Source organism: Exophiala oligosperma (genome assembly GCF_000835515.1).
Source record: "Exophiala oligosperma strain CBS 72588 unplaced genomic scaffold supercont1.10, whole genome shotgun sequence".
NCBI lineage: Eukaryota > Fungi > Ascomycota > Eurotiomycetes > Chaetothyriales > Herpotrichiellaceae > Exophiala > Exophiala oligosperma.
The window spans coordinates 54117-70925 of NW_015622827.1; the positions used below are offsets into that span (position 1 = coordinate 54117).

The 16809-nt window shown below is 50.3% G+C and overlaps 6 protein-coding genes across 7 annotated transcripts; 4 read left to right on the forward strand and 2 right to left on the reverse strand.

The window, feature by feature from the left end:
* Positions 1-778: 778 nt before the first annotated feature.
* Positions 779-3186, forward strand: PV06_09219 (uncharacterized protein). Its single transcript, XM_016410644.1, has one exon. The coding sequence runs from the start codon at positions 1158-1160 to the stop codon at positions 2628-2630; it is 1473 nt and encodes a 490-aa protein (XP_016258451.1). The 5' UTR covers positions 779-1157; the 3' UTR covers positions 2631-3186.
* PV06_09220 lies at positions 3184-5962 on the reverse strand. 2 transcript variants are annotated; one of them, XM_016410645.1, is made up of 3 exons: positions 5777-5962; positions 5645-5724; positions 3184-5586 (listed from the first exon to the last, which is right to left on the reverse strand). In XM_016410645.1, the coding sequence occupies exons 1-3, from the start codon at positions 5860-5862 to the stop codon at positions 3560-3562; spliced, it is 2193 nt and encodes a 730-aa protein (XP_016258452.1). In that variant the 5' UTR covers positions 5863-5962; the 3' UTR covers positions 3184-3559. The 2 variants fall into 2 exon arrangements, with proteins under 2 accessions (XP_016258452.1, XP_016258453.1); XM_016410646.1 differs by having other exon boundaries at positions 5645-5962.
* Positions 5963-6253: 291 nt separating this feature from the next.
* PV06_09221 (uncharacterized protein) lies at positions 6254-8565 on the reverse strand. Its single transcript, XM_016410647.1, has 2 exons — positions 6964-8565; positions 6254-6911 (listed from the first exon to the last, which is right to left on the reverse strand). Exons 1-2 carry the CDS (start codon positions 8507-8509, stop codon positions 6421-6423), a joined length of 2037 nt encoding a protein of 678 aa, XP_016258454.1. The 5' UTR covers positions 8510-8565; the 3' UTR covers positions 6254-6420.
* Positions 8566-8728: 163 nt separating this feature from the next.
* On the forward strand, positions 8729-10236 carry PV06_09222 (ferrochelatase). The gene has a single exon (XM_016410648.1). It carries the CDS (start codon positions 8864-8866, stop codon positions 10148-10150), a length of 1287 nt encoding a protein of 428 aa, XP_016258455.1. The 5' UTR covers positions 8729-8863; the 3' UTR covers positions 10151-10236.
* A 313-nt stretch (positions 10237-10549) lies between these two features.
* On the forward strand, positions 10550-13033 carry PV06_09223 (uncharacterized protein). Its single transcript, XM_016410649.1, has 2 exons — positions 10550-12630; positions 12690-13033. The coding sequence occupies exons 1-2, from the start codon at positions 10914-10916 to the stop codon at positions 12749-12751; spliced, it is 1779 nt and encodes a 592-aa protein (XP_016258456.1). The 5' UTR covers positions 10550-10913; the 3' UTR covers positions 12752-13033.
* A 257-nt stretch (positions 13034-13290) lies between these two features.
* On the forward strand, positions 13291-16771 carry PV06_09224 (uncharacterized protein). Its single transcript, XM_016410650.1, has one exon. The coding sequence runs from the start codon at positions 13429-13431 to the stop codon at positions 16678-16680; it is 3252 nt and encodes a 1083-aa protein (XP_016258457.1). The 5' UTR covers positions 13291-13428; the 3' UTR covers positions 16681-16771.
* Positions 16772-16809: the final 38 nt, after the last annotated feature.

Genomic DNA, 16809 nt, shown 5'->3' on the forward strand with positions numbered 1-16809 from the left:
CGGCTCTCCACGCCTTTGTTCTACTGTACAGTAGGTACTCCGTACTTGGTACCTTGTACAGTATCGACTTGGCCGGGACGAGGGTCTGAGCCTCTACCTGCAGGCATGATGACACGCTTGGCTACAGAGTGTGCTGAAACACACACACACACACACACACACACACACACACACACACGCAGCAATCATCTTGTGACTTGACCTTGTCCATGCATGAGGACAGAAATACTCAATATTTCGAGAGGCACCTACAAAAGACAAGAGCAGATGCACTCTCGTCGGAATGTTTCGTGGTCTTTGTCGTCACCACCACCATCGCAAGCATCATCGTCATGGGTGTGTTGCCGCGTAATGTTTTTCGCCATCCAAGTTGGTCTGGGGCCCAGATCGGGACCTCTGGGCGAAGCTGGGCGGGATCACCACTTTTATTTAAGCCTGCCAGACCGTACAGTACATGAGTCGTATTACCAGGAACCTAATGGTCGGAGATTCGGGTCTTGGTAGCTTTGGAAGAGGCACATCGGCACCCATTGAGCCCTAAACCGCGTCATCCCGGCGTCTTCCCTGGGCATTACGGGGGGGACTAGTGAGTAGTTGTAGGCGACCAGGACTTCCTTCTTGGGGGGGCCTCGTCCACTAAGCCTCGTAGCCCCATGAATATTCAATGGTGATAGGTTCATTCCGCCCTTTTGCTTAGTCTCTCGCCAGCCCACTTTGTTACTTTCCCGCCTCTCCGACCTTTGCGAAACCCTCACTTACTCGTAAGTCCCCGGCCACCATGGTTTTTCCCTGCTGCGCCATGTCACTGCCCATTTTCCACACTCGAAATAATATATTCCCAGCGCATGGGCCCATGATGTCGCTGCTGCTGACGAAGTACTCTTTACACGGATCTCGGATGGTACGCAACAGTACCACGTACCTTGGGGTATTACTAGAAGAAGAACAAGTCTAAGTTGAGGTCCAGTTCCTTTTTCCTTCTTACTACTTTTGTTGCTTCATTCATTCCTATATCCTCATTATTAGCCTTACCACCGACAAGACACAGTCGTTTGCTTTGTGTTAATGAAAACCTAGCACTGCAGCTCCCCCCATCGATCCATAAAAGCGCGTACCACCCACTGTCTTTTGATTTACATACTGGTCATTGCTTTGCCATGAAGCACTCCACAGCCGTCATGGCCCTTGCGGCTCTGACAGCTGCTCCTCTTGCCTCCAGCCTCGCCATCAATAGTGCTCGATCTTCAAGCCCCAGAGTCGTCGGAATGCCGATTCAGAGGAGACACGTTTCAGACCCCATTGCTCATGATCGAGCACGGTTAAGGAGGAGATCAGGGACAGTACTACAGGACTTGGACAACGAGCAGAGTCTGTACTATGCCAACATCACACTCGGGACACCACAACAGGCGCTACGGTTACACATCGATACGGGGAGTTCAGATCTGTGGGTGAATACGGCAAGTTCCAGCTTTTGCTCTTCGAGACAAGACCCCTGTGAGGGTGGGACGTACGACTCCTCGGCCTCTTCGACCTACAAACTGGTCAACAACCAGTTCAACATCTCCTACGTCGACGGGTCCGGAGCGAGCGGGGATTATGTCACCGACACCTTGAACTTTGGCGGCGTCGCCATCACCGACTTCCAGTTCGGCATCGGCGAGGCCTCGAGCTCGGAACAAGGCGTGCTGGGAATTGGGTACGCCTCGAACGAAGTGGCCGTCAACCGCGCCGGACTCGACGCCTACCCCAACTTGCCCGTGGCGCTGGTCAACGGCGGCCTGATCGCCTCGACCGCGTACAGTCTGTGGCTGAACGACCTCGACTCGTCGCAAGGCGAGATCCTCTTCGGCGGTGTCAACACGGACCAGTACGAGGGGGAACTGGCCACCGTCCCCATCCTCCAGAGCTACGGGGGCTACTACGAACTCTTGATCGCCCTCTCGGGCCTCTCCAACGACGGGAACGACCTCTCCGCGTCCAGTTCCTTGCCCGCCGCCGTCCTCCTCGACTCCGGCTCGACCCTCACCTACCTCCCCGACGACATCGTGACGAGCGTCTTCAACCAGGTCGGGGCCGTGTACTCGGACAGCCTGGGCGCCGCCTACGTCGAGTGCAACATCGGATCCGCCACCAAGACCGTCGACTTTGTCTTCTCCGGGCAGACCATCAAGGTGCCCTACGACGAGCTCCTCCTCGACGCGGGCACCAACTCGGCGGGCCAACCCCTGACGTTCGAGAGCGGCGAGGCGGCCTGCCTCTTCGGCATCGCCCCGACCCAGAGCGGCGGCACCGCGGTCCTGGGCGACACGTTCCTCCGGTCCGCGTACGTCGTGTACGACCTCGCAAACAACGAAATCTCGCTCGCCCAGACCGTCTTCAACTCGACCACGGATAACGTGAAGGAGATCTCAAAGGGCTCCAACGGCGTGCCCAACGCCACGCCCGTGTCGAACCCCGTGACCCAGGTCGTGTCTTCGGGTCAGTCTGGAGCCAGGATCGGAGGCACCTCCGCGACGGTCACCGGTACCCTGAGCAATTCCGCCGCTCCGGGACTCAACAAGAACGCACCCTTGACCACCATCGTCGGCACCTTTGTGGCCATCGCCGGTCTTGCATTGGTCGTATGATGAGAGGCTATGATCAACCATATCTGCCTCTAGGACATTGTATTCGATTTATTCGATGCTCCAACCCCCTTGTCGACGAACCGACCTCCTTTTCCGACTAATTTGACAAACCCCTCGACCTGATGAATCTCTACACCTCTGTCTCATGGCGAAAAAATATTATGAACCACGAGTTTTGACGAAAGCCTGCCTTTGTCTTTTTTTTGTTTTGAGCGAAGATCATGAATGAGCCATCCTTTCATACGACCATAGACGGCTCCCCTTTGGATATTTTTATGCCATATGGATATATGGGAGTCGGTATATCACTGCATAGCGTTGCATTTTGATGGCGAAATGGGTTGGGAAATGATTCAAGCACGTACGGAGTACGACGGAGTTGCGAGGTTTTGCACATATCACAGCGCTGGGTACGGAGTACCTACCTAGGTATATATTCTCGACAGGTCCGGTCTTTGTCTGTCGCATCTGACGGCGTTTTGTATATGTATCCCCTACATTTACGAGGAAATTACGTAGCGTTATCGTCCTTGACGACCAAGATGTTCACACGCACCACACAATATTCCTCCTTTCCTTTCTCCCTGTTTTTCTTATCATCACGGAAGTATGAGCATCTTCACTCTGAAAACACTGGTGAAAATTAGCCAACTAACCTAGCTAGGTACCTTGGTCTGTCACCTCATCTTACTCTGCCGTGAACGTGTGCATATACGAGTGGCGCGTACGTGTACGTGTACATGTACATGTATAGCTGACCAGTCACGTACCTCTTAACAGGTAATAGGCATAAGAGTCTACGTGTACATATCATGGACATGTGCGCTACACCAAAACACAATTTTTTATTTATCATCCAAAGACACCACGCTTCACATAATCATCATGTACCCAGACTCGACTTTCTTTTAGACTACTTTTCCCCCTCTTTATCGGTCGACACCGTGCGCTTGAGCCTGTCCAATACTAGGTTTCGAACTGCCGACTCTGATTCCCTTTGTTGTGAAACTGGGTTGTATATTCGAAGGACTAGACCTCCCTGACCCGGATACCGATGCCGAGCGTGACGTGGTCTGTGGTTGTTGTTGTGGTTGTCGCTTCGCACCTGCCTGCGGTGCTTCATTCTCATCCTCTACTCGATCTTGTACAACCTGGGCATATGTCTGCGGTTGCGTTTGTGAATGTAGCGTTTGAATTTGTTCCGGTGCTGACGACGACGAAGGTGATCCCGACACTTTGATGCTTGCATTTGCTTCTGTCGGATCTGCATGTCCACCAATGCCGGGTGATCGCGAAGTTGAAATTGCAATCATGGGACTTGCGTCATCTGACCTGCCCAGCGCATCTGCTCTGTTTTCTTTCATTGCTTGCTCATCATCCTTGATGAGTTCGTAGTTCTGCTCGTACCAACGCATCAACTCTCTTGCACGCAGGCCGGCTGTGTCATCACCATTCGTAGTGTCACGAAAACCCGCCGCACGGGGTTGTCTCTGGGTTAGATCCGCGGGGTAAGCATGCTGGTGATACGGTTGTTCGCGAAGGTGCTGTGCATAGGATTTGACTCGTGATGTTCGCGGTGTATCACCCGTACCATCAAAATCTGAGTACGAGCTTTCATCTTCTGACCAGTTGCTGCCGCTGTTCTGCCGTCGATGGAGATGTGCGGTGTCTGCTATTGACAGAGCTAAGCACTTGGGTATACCGTTGGAGTTGCGGCCCAATGCATAGTACCGCAACGACTCGAGCACGTGGGGAAACACGAGATTATGAACGTCTTGTGCCCAGAGGAAGTCTAGATGCTCGAAATGAGGAATTTCCGTAGCTATGGTATGCCGGGGAAGCTCTTTCAGCATGACGCGAATGTCCACCAATGAGTCGCTACCTCCATAGACGAGGACAATAGGTGTTTTGATATTTCGAGTGGGAAATTTGGCGACTTTGTAATATCGGTTGCTGGCGCCGACGGAGAATTTGTTGGATGCATCGTCGTCGTACATCTGGAACGATTTGTTCCTAATGATCTGAAACCAGTGTACCACAGATTTGGTACTTGTGAAGCTGTATAAATGAGGATACGCCGCTAGCTTCTGTTGGACGGTAATGTTGCGTCCGTACCAGGCGAAGAGGAAAGAAAGGGACATGTCAATCAAACGCACAAAAATGGGTGGGTACAGGATAGACTGCCACATCGTCGCCGAAGACAAAATCGATTTGCGGCCGAATGCCAGGAAGAGGACGTCAGGACTAGCCTTGACCAGCGAGTCGACGATACCATTGCTGAGACCAGCTGGAGACATTGCTGGTGCGAGAGCAATAAAAACATTGACTTTGTCGTTCAGGCCAGGATGAATCGAGAGTGTGGCAAAGGCTTGCGCTGTGCCTTGGCTGAAGCCGATATAAGAAAGAGATGACTGGGATGTCGTGTTGAGAATGTAGTCAATTGTGTTGGGAATATCGTGAAAGGCAAACTCTTCGATCGAGAAATCCCAGAACTTTGTTGACGTTGACGAGAATTGTGTAGACTTTTTGCTGTATTTGTTGCCGCGATTGTTTCCCAGCCAAACATCATATCCCTGACTAGCAAGCGTAAATGGGAGACACCGTTCTTCTTCCGTCAAACAAACCCAGACCTCGCTGTTCATGAGCAAGCCATGATGCATATAAACCACCGGCTTGCGCAGGGAATCAGGTCCTGCATTCACCGCATGGACACTCTGCTCTTCACCCTTCCGGAATGGCAACCGGTGTACACCAAGGAGGTATCCATCTGCCGTTTGCACAACATGTTCTTCTGCGTAGTATCCAAAAAGAGCACAGAGCTCGGTAAAGTCGGCGCAAGTGGCGATGTGGTGGTGTCTAGATTTACGATCGGACCGAGCTTGTTTCGACTTTGGGGACGAAAGTCGGTTGAAAAGTTTCTTTGAGGTATTGTAACAGAAGCGTATTATAGGTTGAGCTAGATCGCTGTCAGTTCAGTCCTCCGCCAGGGAAAGACAGTCTCTCGCAGCACTCACGCAATCCGAGGGTGATTATTCGAACAAGAACTTCCAGAGCCACGAGTATCAGGGATCCTACCAATGCCAGGTACTCTCTCCTACACGCCGAAGTTAGCCAGAGGAGACATGTGGATGGTTCGGACTACACACAAGTAGAGTCGGCCGATAAAGGGGACTCGCGCCATTGTAGATCGGAAATTGGTACAATTAAAACAACGACGGGAAGCAAATTTCATGCAATCTGGACATCAAAGGCCATAATCGAGTCAAACATGAGGTTTTGGTAAGCAATAGACCGCAGCATCGGTCGAGGTCAGTGGGAAGCACATGTTTCTGCAGCGAAGACAAGGATGAGAATCGACTAATACTGCGTTGAGAGGTGCGAAAGACGTCACCGGGATACGCAGCGCTAGCTTAATGAGGCTAGGGCCATTATACTGGAATTCTAGTCACGTGATTGACAATTTCCAGCTCGCAGGATAAATTTAATTTCAGCACACGATTTCTCAAAGGTTTTTCCTTCCTTTCCACAAAATTGAACAACGCAAATCCACGTCCAATCTAAAAGCACTTCTTACGAGGTCACCTAATGGTTGCCCATGATGTACAGAATTCGTCTATTGGAACGGAGAACAACCAATTTGGCTGATCTTGGGTGCAGTGTCAGTCGCGTCCTTCTGGATATGACTGGGATTGCAATGATCGACCATACAGTCCTACCAATTTTATTTTTCTTTGCCAGTAACGTACATGTCATGGGTATCTCGCAGCATAATCATACAGATTCCTACCAGTCACTTGCTCTCTAGCCATTGTTCAAGCCGGTCAACAAGATCTGCCTTTTTTCCGGTCACCGAAAGCTTCTTCGCTCCGCAGACTTCTTTCAGTTGGGCAACTGTCAAGCTTGACAATGTGCCCTTCTGCCACAGACTTCGCACCTCGGCCTCACTCATTCCGTCCCCTCCTTCCGTCTTTGCCTTCTTTGCCACTGACCCTGAAGCGGCGGATGCATGACCGTTGGTATATCGCTTCGAACCAGTAGGAACCGAGTCTGGATGATCTATGTGGAATTCTTTGAAGACTCTTTCGAGTGTTTTGCCCCATTCTATGGTTTCGTTTCCCACACGCTTGTCGATCTGCCGGTATTTCGGAATTGTCTTGTCCTCGGGCTTCTCTGGAATCTCATCGTCGAGCGCTAGTGCCTGTAGGATGCGATAATGCCATTGAAGGCTTGGGTTGGGGTATTTGGAAGGATCGTATATTCCTTTCGGAAGATTGAGCTGTTCTAGACCACGGATTAGCCGGTAATTGTTCTCTTATAATAGATCACCACTCACGAATTATTGGCCTCATGGCATCCACAAGGTCATCTGGAGCGTGTAGAGGCTCTTGTCTGGTTGTTGGTGGATTCGGTCGGATATCGTCCGCAAAGGGCAGTGGGATCAAATGGAGACCTTGAGGTACTCCTGTGGGCGAGATCCCAGCCACATTGGATCTGCCATCTGTAGGCTCTGCGGACATTGTAGGAACCATGGCAGCCATGGCCGGAGTGGCATTCTTTCGTGGAATAAACCAAGTCAGTCCAAAGAGTTTGGCCCTCGACAGTTTCTGATACAAAGCACTATACACACGTGTGCTGCCAACAACATGCTCTTCTGACGGATAAAGAAATGATGAATTCTTGAGGTTAGCCCACAGTGGTAATCGTGATATTGGCTTGAATCCAATTACTCTGATCACAGGCTTCCCGAAATCTCGGAGTTTCTGGGCCTCGTCCAACTTGAAAGTAATCTGCTCGCCACCAAAAGTGTAGGCTTTCCGGATTTCGGGTTTCTGGACTTGACGGGTGTCCTCGGCAACTTGTTCAGTACTTCCGGTTACGATTTGTGGTCGCTCAGAACCCAAATAGATGTAGCTGCTTCTGGCTGGTTTTTGGTGCTTATAGAGCAGATATCCCTTTACCGATATTTCAAGACCTGGACCGATCTCAAGTGGAACGGATGAGAAGAGTGCCCTTTTGGGTGTAACCTTTGAGGCAATGCTGGTCAGAAGAGCTTGTAGTAGGGATATGCCATCGTTCGAACCCGCTGCTAGCTTCGATTCATTGGAGTCAACAATGGAAGATGGATTGTATGCAATGGCATCAGGATCTGATGGCGACGCTTTGTATATGATGTCGTCGTAAAAGTGCTTTGTGTCGAAGGTATGCTCTGGGGTGGATATTGGGAACAGTTCTATAATCACACCGAGGTCGTACAAATCCTTAGCTCTGACTGTTGCTTGGGCTCGTGTCTCCTTATTGACAGCATGAGGATCATCGTTGTCTGTGACAATGAACAATCGCCTGGAGGTGAAATTGGCCGCTTTCTGTTGAAAGACTTGGTTTGCACAGAAGAGAACATTATGCATAGACACTGGCTCTTTCGAGGGCCGGAAGATGTCATTAGATTCAGGGAAATCTGCTTCGGTAAGCTCCTTCAACGCCTTGACATCTGAAGCCTCGGGAACATCCAGATCAGTCAAGAGGTAGCAATGAGGAAATGACCAGCCGCCGCCGGAGTTTTCGTCTTCATTGTAGAACTTTGTTGCTTGGGTACCATAAAGCAAGATGCCCATCAAGTCGCGAGGGGTGGAAATGATGCGTTGCTGCATCAGATGGTAGGCACATTTCAGAGCGGCGAGAAGAGGAGAAGTGGCGTCTGATTTCTTTGACCCTGATGTCTGTGGTTTCTTCAACATTGAATCGCTGACTTCGATGGCGAAGAGGACGGCATCTTTGACCGTCTTGTACCCGCTCTCATCGATCTCCTCCTCCTCATCGTCCTCTCCATCCTCTCTGGCCGCATCATCCTCTGCCTTTGATCGATAGGGTAGATCAGCCATCCTGGAAGCGTGGCAATGTCGACAAGAAATCCATGAGTTGGTGGGGCAGAAATTCCATGTCAATTGCCTCAGGTGGGAAACAGGCAGCTCGCGTTCATGCAGTCATAAGTCACCCGCAAAAGACGCGTCGACACGTGATCTGACGTCTAGATGCTCGGAGAACAATGCAATTACACTCAAGCTGAGTGGCGGAACGACGCATCATGAAACCAGAATTCCGCCTTTCGCACTTTTCAACCTGAACGGTCGGGCACTTCGGTCTATATCTTTCTCTTTATCCAACTGACTGTTTCTATCTTCGTCCGACACTTATGGCCCCGTAGCAACGATATATCGACCATCCGGACGCTCACAATGTCGATACGCCATTCGGCCACCCACCTCACCCGATCGCTGGCGACCCGCAGTCCTCGGCCAGCAGCTGGCTTACTTGGGACGAATGGCTTTCAGAAGTCATGCATGGCCACTGTGACCCCTCCTGTGACACAAAATGAAGTTGGCAAGCAAGGTCCTACAGCCATGGTTTTCATGAATATGGGCGGTCCATCTACAACCGATGAAGTGGGAGACTTTTTGAGCAGGTTATTTGCCGACGGCGACCTGATACCTCTCGGTCCCCTCCAGTCGTACCTGGGACCACTTATATCAAGACGGAGGACCCCAAAGATACAGAAACAATATGCTGCTATCGGTGGAGGCTCTCCCATTCGCAAATGGTCGGAACATCAGTGCGAAGAGATGTGCAAACTGTTAGACGAGATGTCTCCCGAGACGGCACCCCATAAACCTTACGTCGCTTTCCGATATGCGAACCCACTGACCGAGCACATGTATGAGCAACTTCTCAAGGATGGCTTCGGGAAAGGCAGAGGTGGTCGCGCAGTTGCATTCACGCAGTACCCACAGTACAGCTGTTCTACCACAGGCAGCTCTCTGAACGAGTTGTGGAAATGGCGAAACAGATTGGAAGGAAAAAGAGCTACAGGCGAAACAAACCCGGATGGCGCCATCACATGGAGTGTAATCGATCGCTGGCCGACGCACCCTGGGTTAGTGGAAGCGTTTGCACAAAACATCGAAGCCAAATTGGCAGAATATCCCGAGGAGCGAAGAAAGGATGTGGTTATCCTATTCTCAGCGCACAGTTTGCCAATGAGCGTGGTCAACAGAGGCGACCCTTACCCTTCTGAGGTGGCAGCTACGGTCCACGCTGTTATGCACAGACTAGGGCATTCACAGCCGTACCGTTTGTGCTGGCAGTCTCAAGTTGGACCGTCTGCATGGCTGGGTGCGCAAACGAGCGATACCGTCAAGCAATATGTGGCTCGAGGTCATACGGATCTGATTCTGGTTCCGATTGCCTTCACAAGTGACCACATTGAAACCTTGTACGAACTGGACTTGGAAGTGATAGAGGAGGATGCGAAGGGACATCCAGGTGTCAAGAGAGCGGAAAGCTTGAATGGAAGCCCTGCGTTCATCAAGGCTTTGGCTGACATTGCACATGCGCACTTGAAAAGCGGCGAGAGTTCTTCACGGCAGATGCACTTGAGATGTCAAGGTTGCAATAGTGAGAGATGTCTGGAGCAAAAGAAGTTCTTTGCGGGAGAGCAAGCGAAGATACTTCCCACGGTGAAGTAATGGCAAAACAATGTATATGTAGAATGTCTTGACCTACAGTGTTTTTACTACGAGTACTAATTTCAAAAGTCACTGCTCTCATACTATTCCTATCATTCTATGGAGTAACTGATCTAGGAAATTTGTGCCCTGCTCAGACCCAGTACGAGCTTTGTACGAGAATTAAATGGGAGAAATGGATTCGTGCCGGGCCTGTGAAGTTCTAAGCGAGCGAACAAGCATCTTTTGGGCGGCCATTTGCCCCTAAATCGTATTCCGTAGGTGGGTTTTAACGGGCTATCAAGCTCAAGTCCGCTGCCAGATCCAGAGATCGTTCCAGCCCCAAGCGACGAACCGGACCTCAGAACCACCCAAAATGCTCCCTTGCTCAGACCCCCAAGACGTGGATGGAACTCGTATCGTCGGAATGTACCCATCCCGGATGCCGGTCCTTCAACAAGGACAACAAGTATTCCGTACCCAGTGCGCCCAATGCCATCTTTCTCCTCTGGATACAAACACCAATTACGTCAAGACTAAACCGGTTATCTACACTCCTCTATCATTATTATCAATCAATTGTGCTGCCTGCGGTGTCTGGGAATATTCGAAAGTCCTTGTCTGTTATCTGTATTCCATCTCAGTCGCCCAGATGCGGTAAACGGGCGCCCATACCGTGTTTCGCACCTCCACCTTCATCCACCTCCCAACCTCGTATTTCAGCACAAGTTGCGACGCAGGCAGTTGATTGCTGTACTAGCGTGTGCTATCTTCCTCAACCGGCATGATGGACCCTGAAGAAGTATTTGCTGAAGAGGCACAAGAGGAGGCAGGTCTGTCGGATAATAGCGCCCCTGGTCCCGCCGTCGAGACACAATTCCACGTCGGGGATGGGGACGACGAGAGCACCGAAGGAGACGACGAGAATAGCCCTTTGGTGAGCCCGCGTCGACGCCGTAATGCCTCTCGAAAGACACCATATTCTCGCGCACGAACAAGCTATGAACGTGCCATCAATGAGCCATGGAACGGCGCACATGGCTCTCATGCGCTCCCATGGTACAAGAAACCGTCAATATTCTGGCTTCTTCCAGCTTTCTTCCCTTTCTGTATCGCCTTTGGTGGGATCATCGTCCCAAAGACATATCTGGTCTTGGATCTGATATGTCAAGACTACCTCTCCGATCAAGCTCGCAGGGATCCGACGTTTCACTTCCTTCCCGTGGTTCTAGGTGACGAAAATCCTCAATGCCGGGATCCAAAGGTTCAATCTCGTGTTGCGACCTTCAACCTCGAGGCCAGTCTCCTCGCTGGCGTTTTCTCTGCCATAATTTCGCCTCACTTAGGCTCACTATCGGATCGGTATGGCCGCAAAGGCATCATTGTGTTTGCATCATTAGGTGCTTTCATGGCCGAAATCATCACCATCATCGTCGGTAGCAACCCTGGCAGCGTTTCCGTTTACTGGATGTTGGTCGGCTTCCTTCTCGACGGTCTCTCCGGATCCTTTACCACAGCCATGGCCCTCTCATTTGCGTACGCCAGTGATTGTTCCGCTCCGGAACGCCGGAATGTCGCTTTTGGGTACTTCCACGGTACATTATTCTCCGGTATCGCTCTGGGCCCAATTCTGGCAGGCTACTTGATCAAAGTGACAGGCACGGTGATGGTAGTCTTCTATTTCGCCTTAGGCTGTCACGTATTCTACATACTTTTCATCACTCTCTTTGTTCCAGAGTCCCTGTCCAAAGAGCGGCAGATGCTTGCCAGAGAGAAGCGGCGTGACAAACGCGCAAGTACTCCCAGGAAAGACCTCGTCACAAAGCTTCGCAACTATAATCTCTTCAAACCTCTCTGGGTGCTCCGACCCACTGGCGAGGGCACGTCACCCGCCCTGCGCAAGAACCTTTTTGTTCTTGCTGCTATCGATACGATGATGTTCGGTGTGGCAATGGGTACGATGCAGATTATCATCATATACGCCGAGTACCGCTTCGGCTGGACGGCTGTGGACTCGTCAATGTTCCTGTCCGCGGTGAACGTTTGTCGGGTGCTTTGTTTAGTGCTCCTTCTCCCCCTTCTGACCCGAATCTTCCGCGGCCCTGCTCCCGGCGGCGCCAGCAGTGCAGGCCACAAGGGTGCGGACATGCTCGACATCAATATTATTCGCGGTTCGATACTGTTCGATTTGATTGGCTATTTAGGCTACGCGCTCACGCCGAGTGGCGCTATCATGGTGCTCGGTGGCATGATCGCTAGTCTTGGTGGGATTGGGAGTCCGACATTACAGTCCGCCCTGACAAAGCATATTCCTGCTGACCGGACGGGGCAGGTATTGGGTGCAAGTGGACTGCTGCACGCGCTGGCTCGCGTGGTAGCTCCTACAGTATTTAACTTGATCTATCGCCAAACAGTGGGCGTTTATGCTGGCATAGTTTTCCTATGTCTTGCCAGTATTTTTGTTGTGGTTTTCATTCTGAGCTGGCTGCTTAAGCCAAATGGTACGTTCTCTGTCCTGACTCGATCGAGATGTTCAAAGCCTTCCGCTAACGCGAAACAGTATACTTGCATGACCACACTGCTTTTGAAGCTGATCATGAACAAGATAGCCACGATGGGTGAAACCCATGAGCTGAGACATGGTCTTGGTGTACAGTCATCGATTTGATGTATTATATCAGTACATGTATGTAAGATGGAGGATTTACTTTTGTTGTTCTGAGATCTTTAGATGCATTTCCTTACCGTAATTTGAGCGATCTTGCTAGATATAGATTTCTTTAATTTCTATGCTATTTAGAAAGATGGAAACGAAAGTTCAAAGCAGCTTAAGGTCCTTTTTATGGCTCTCCATCGGCCAATATACCTTAGGGCAGCTCATCTCTTTTGGGGCAAATATTTGACAAGAGACGACTTGACTTTCGTTGGTGCACGCATCTACGGAATCTCATCAATCCATGCTCGCAATGAGGTTTAAAATTCGGCAACAATAGAGAGCACTCCTAGTTGTGTTGTGGTTGAACCGAAGAATCTTTTGGTGTACGATGTGGCGTGACGAGGCTGCGCTTAAGTAAGAAGTTCAAGCACCACTTTAACTTTCGGATTTTTAGTGGAGATCGATTCATCGAGCCTGCGACCTTCTGCGACCTGTTGTACTTGTATAGTTTGCCAACTCGATCATCACCACGCCGCCCTGTGAAGTTTCGGAAATGTGGTATTCTACTGGACTATTCTCCCGTTGACATTTGGGCTCTTGGGCTCGTTGAGCCTTATCCAAATGTGTGAATGATGTTACCACCATGATCTCTCCGACCCCAATTGTTCCCTCGAAGAACGCCTTGCGAGCTCTCCGCCGACTGGCTTTATCACCTCCTGCGGTTGTAGTCGTTGGAGCCGTGGGCAGTCTCTGTGGTGCTGCAGTAGTGCACTGTGAGATTCGACGTCAACTCATTCTAGCCGAGCGCATCATCGAAACGAAGAAGGTCTTACGGTCCTTGACGAATGGGTCCCCCGCCGACCGTCTGAAAGAAATGTTTGAAGCAGCAGAAAGAGGCGAAGATGTCACATCTCCAGAATGGCGCGCAAAGAGGAGGCGGAGAGAGATTGGACGTAGATCGTTTTCTACCATCAGCAGGACCACTACATTCTGCGGGAATGATGACGGTGGAGGAAAGGAAGATTCCATACCTCGAGAGGAAGACCACAAAATTTCTTGCACACAGAAACGAATAGTACCACGATATCACCCTGTCCCACGGATCAAGGAATCCATCTCAAATCCTAAGACACATTTCACCACGTCTGGCTCGAGGATCCATCGTGGGAAGCATGTCTGGCAATCAAGAGATAAACGCGAGCCATCCTTCGCAGAGTTCCGATTTTCCTCGCAAAGCACGAATATCGGATCACTTTCGAACCGCAGGCTTCCTGCACATCACCACTATAACACGAGCAGACAGAAGCAGACGAACGACGCTTACATTCCACATGGGTCATCTGACCAGAATTTCACGGATCGATCCATCCAGGGACGTGCGATGCGAACGACGTTGATGGAAGAAGATCCTGTGATCTTATCCGAAAGAGCTCACGACGACGAGTCTACGATGCCATTGCTGGACGCAGGACTCAAAACTCGCACTTCATTAGCCGAAGACAACATTGTGACCAGTCTTCCATTCAGGCCCCTCTCCACCTCGCCTCATCAGTCCAGCACTAAAGCAGGAGGACGCTCGATTTTCAGGGAACTCCTTGTTGCCCCCGAGCCTACTTCATCTAATCAGTCATATAAACAGTCAACTAGCAAAGACTTAAAAGACTATGCCAGAAAGGACCTTCCATGGCCCAACAGCCGTCCCTCGTGGTCTTCTTGGATGATGAACAAGTCGACTACGGAACAAACGCACACAGCTCTGGATAACGAATTCTGCTCTTACCGTAGAAATGCGCAGCAATACGGTCCCCATTGGCCAAAGCGAAGTCGCGTGTTTGAATCACCGAGGCTAGAGACAGGCATTGATGAACTGGAATTCATTCCGTATTCCATTCGCAGTCACTTTACCAAAAATGTCAACCCGAGAATATATCTCGAACTACAGAATTTCATACGCCCTAAAAAGCTCACTTTGACGTACGAAGAAAGACTACGTCGATGGTCTGCTGCTATGAGATATTACACCCAACACAATGCTCCGAACTGGGCCATGGCTGAAGCTATCTTCTACAGCTGGAGGTTTTCGTTTCGACCTGACGACCTGATCTGTGCACCTGTGATGAAGCTCATAAGCTATCTGCTTGCCACTGCCCCGACTTCCGAAAGGCTTCAAGAGATATTTTTCCCCAGCTCTGTTCCTGGGAGGCACAAAGATCATCTTTATTCCCTTGCCCCTCGATACCTGGCAATCTTCTGCGAGGATCACGACGAGAAATCTTGTGTGGCTGAGCTCGCAAAGATACATAGACTTGCTCAACGAAGCAAACTGTCACACAAAGACCAGGCATTCGTACCAGTCCTGCGAAAGGCGCTTCGGAAGCAAGATCCTGGGCAGAGAGACGACCTCATAGATGCTGTCATTGCGGTCTATGGAGAAAATGTAAGGCCATACATCTTGAGCCAATGTGCGCTGTTGTATACAAGCAGCGGTGATTGGATCGACGTTGAAGAGATGCTCAGTCAGATACACACGACTGGCCACAGTAGAACAAGGGTGTACCAGTTCTCGTCACTTTTCAACGACATACTCCGGCGATACCTTGAAACGAATAGTGCTTCACAAGGCTTTGAATTTTTGATCGGTGGAATCAAAGACGCAGGTTTGGTTCCGCTCCACGGAATATCTACCACGATCATATGTGCATTGGTCAAAGAGAAGCGGTTTAGTCTGGTCGGCGAATGGGTGCGGATAGTCCGTGAAACCTTTCCTAGGTGCAAATTGGGCTTTGATATGGACACAGATGCCTGGAAACTTGGGCAAGCTTTGAGGACAACAGGTGCCACATGTCAACAGGTTGCAGAAGTTTGCCGCGGAATTTCTCTGGGGTGTCGTGACGATCCATTCTCTCCAGTCCTGAAGGATTTTGTGAAAGAAATCATGAAACGCGATGTCACCGAAAGGTTCCAAACACTGGCTGAGCATCGTCCATCGCTCGCTGCTCTCGACAATTATCTACAATCGGTGCCATTGAGTCAACTCATCGATGTTGCCTCCCGAATCTGCACCTCACAGAGACTGTTGGTGGGTGATGGCGATGTTTTCGATGGCTTGATACAAGATCTTGCTTCTCAGCTGAATGGCATCGATGAAATAAAGTCCATTTTCGCAGGAGATTTCAGCCTAGCTCAACTGAAGCCACCTGGTGCCTATCAACCAGACATGTCCTCATCTGGGCCGCTTCTCTCGAAGGACTCCTGGAGTTCGTCGTCCACCCCGGAAACTCAGACGATGGTCTCAGAATTGGTCGAGAGGGCCGAGCTGAGTGACATTGTTTACATCCAGGAAATAGTCGCTGAGCACTACGACCTGCAAAAGGACGACAACCATCCTGTCAACCATTTGTTGCTGGAACGGCTCCTTGTAAGGCTCTCCTCCAACAGACCATGCGATGCACTCGGACTTGTTGAGTCGGTTTACGCTCGCAATTATATACAATGTGTCTCTGGCAAAGGACTTGGCAACGACATCTTTTTGAAATGGTTGGAATTGGTGGAGGAAGTCGGCGATACAAGTTCGGCATCGGAGGTTCTCTGGGCTATACTTGACTCTAGCAGCCAACTTGAATGGTCGTTTGACTTTACAACTCTGGTCGACATTGTGGGAAGGAAATTCATGGGATCCTGTCCACCCAAAGGGGAACCTCAAGATGTGACCTATTTGGTGGATCGGATTCAGCGACTAAAGGAAACTTTGCAGGACTCAAAACCTGTCCATGACGACTTTAGGTTTCCTCCATGGCGTGAATGGGAAGAGAATTTCAGAGACAATTTCAGTCTCACGAAGAGAGTGAGTTCGGAGATGGACAAGGAGGAAATGTTGGAAGAGCAGTTGTCATGAGTGACACGTATATCTATATGTCTTCAAGATTCTGTAGATGACGACAATAATGAATCAAGCTTGGATATATAATCTGAGATTGAGATGGACATTCGGATTCTCTTTATCTTTTCTGTCAGCATTGGATTC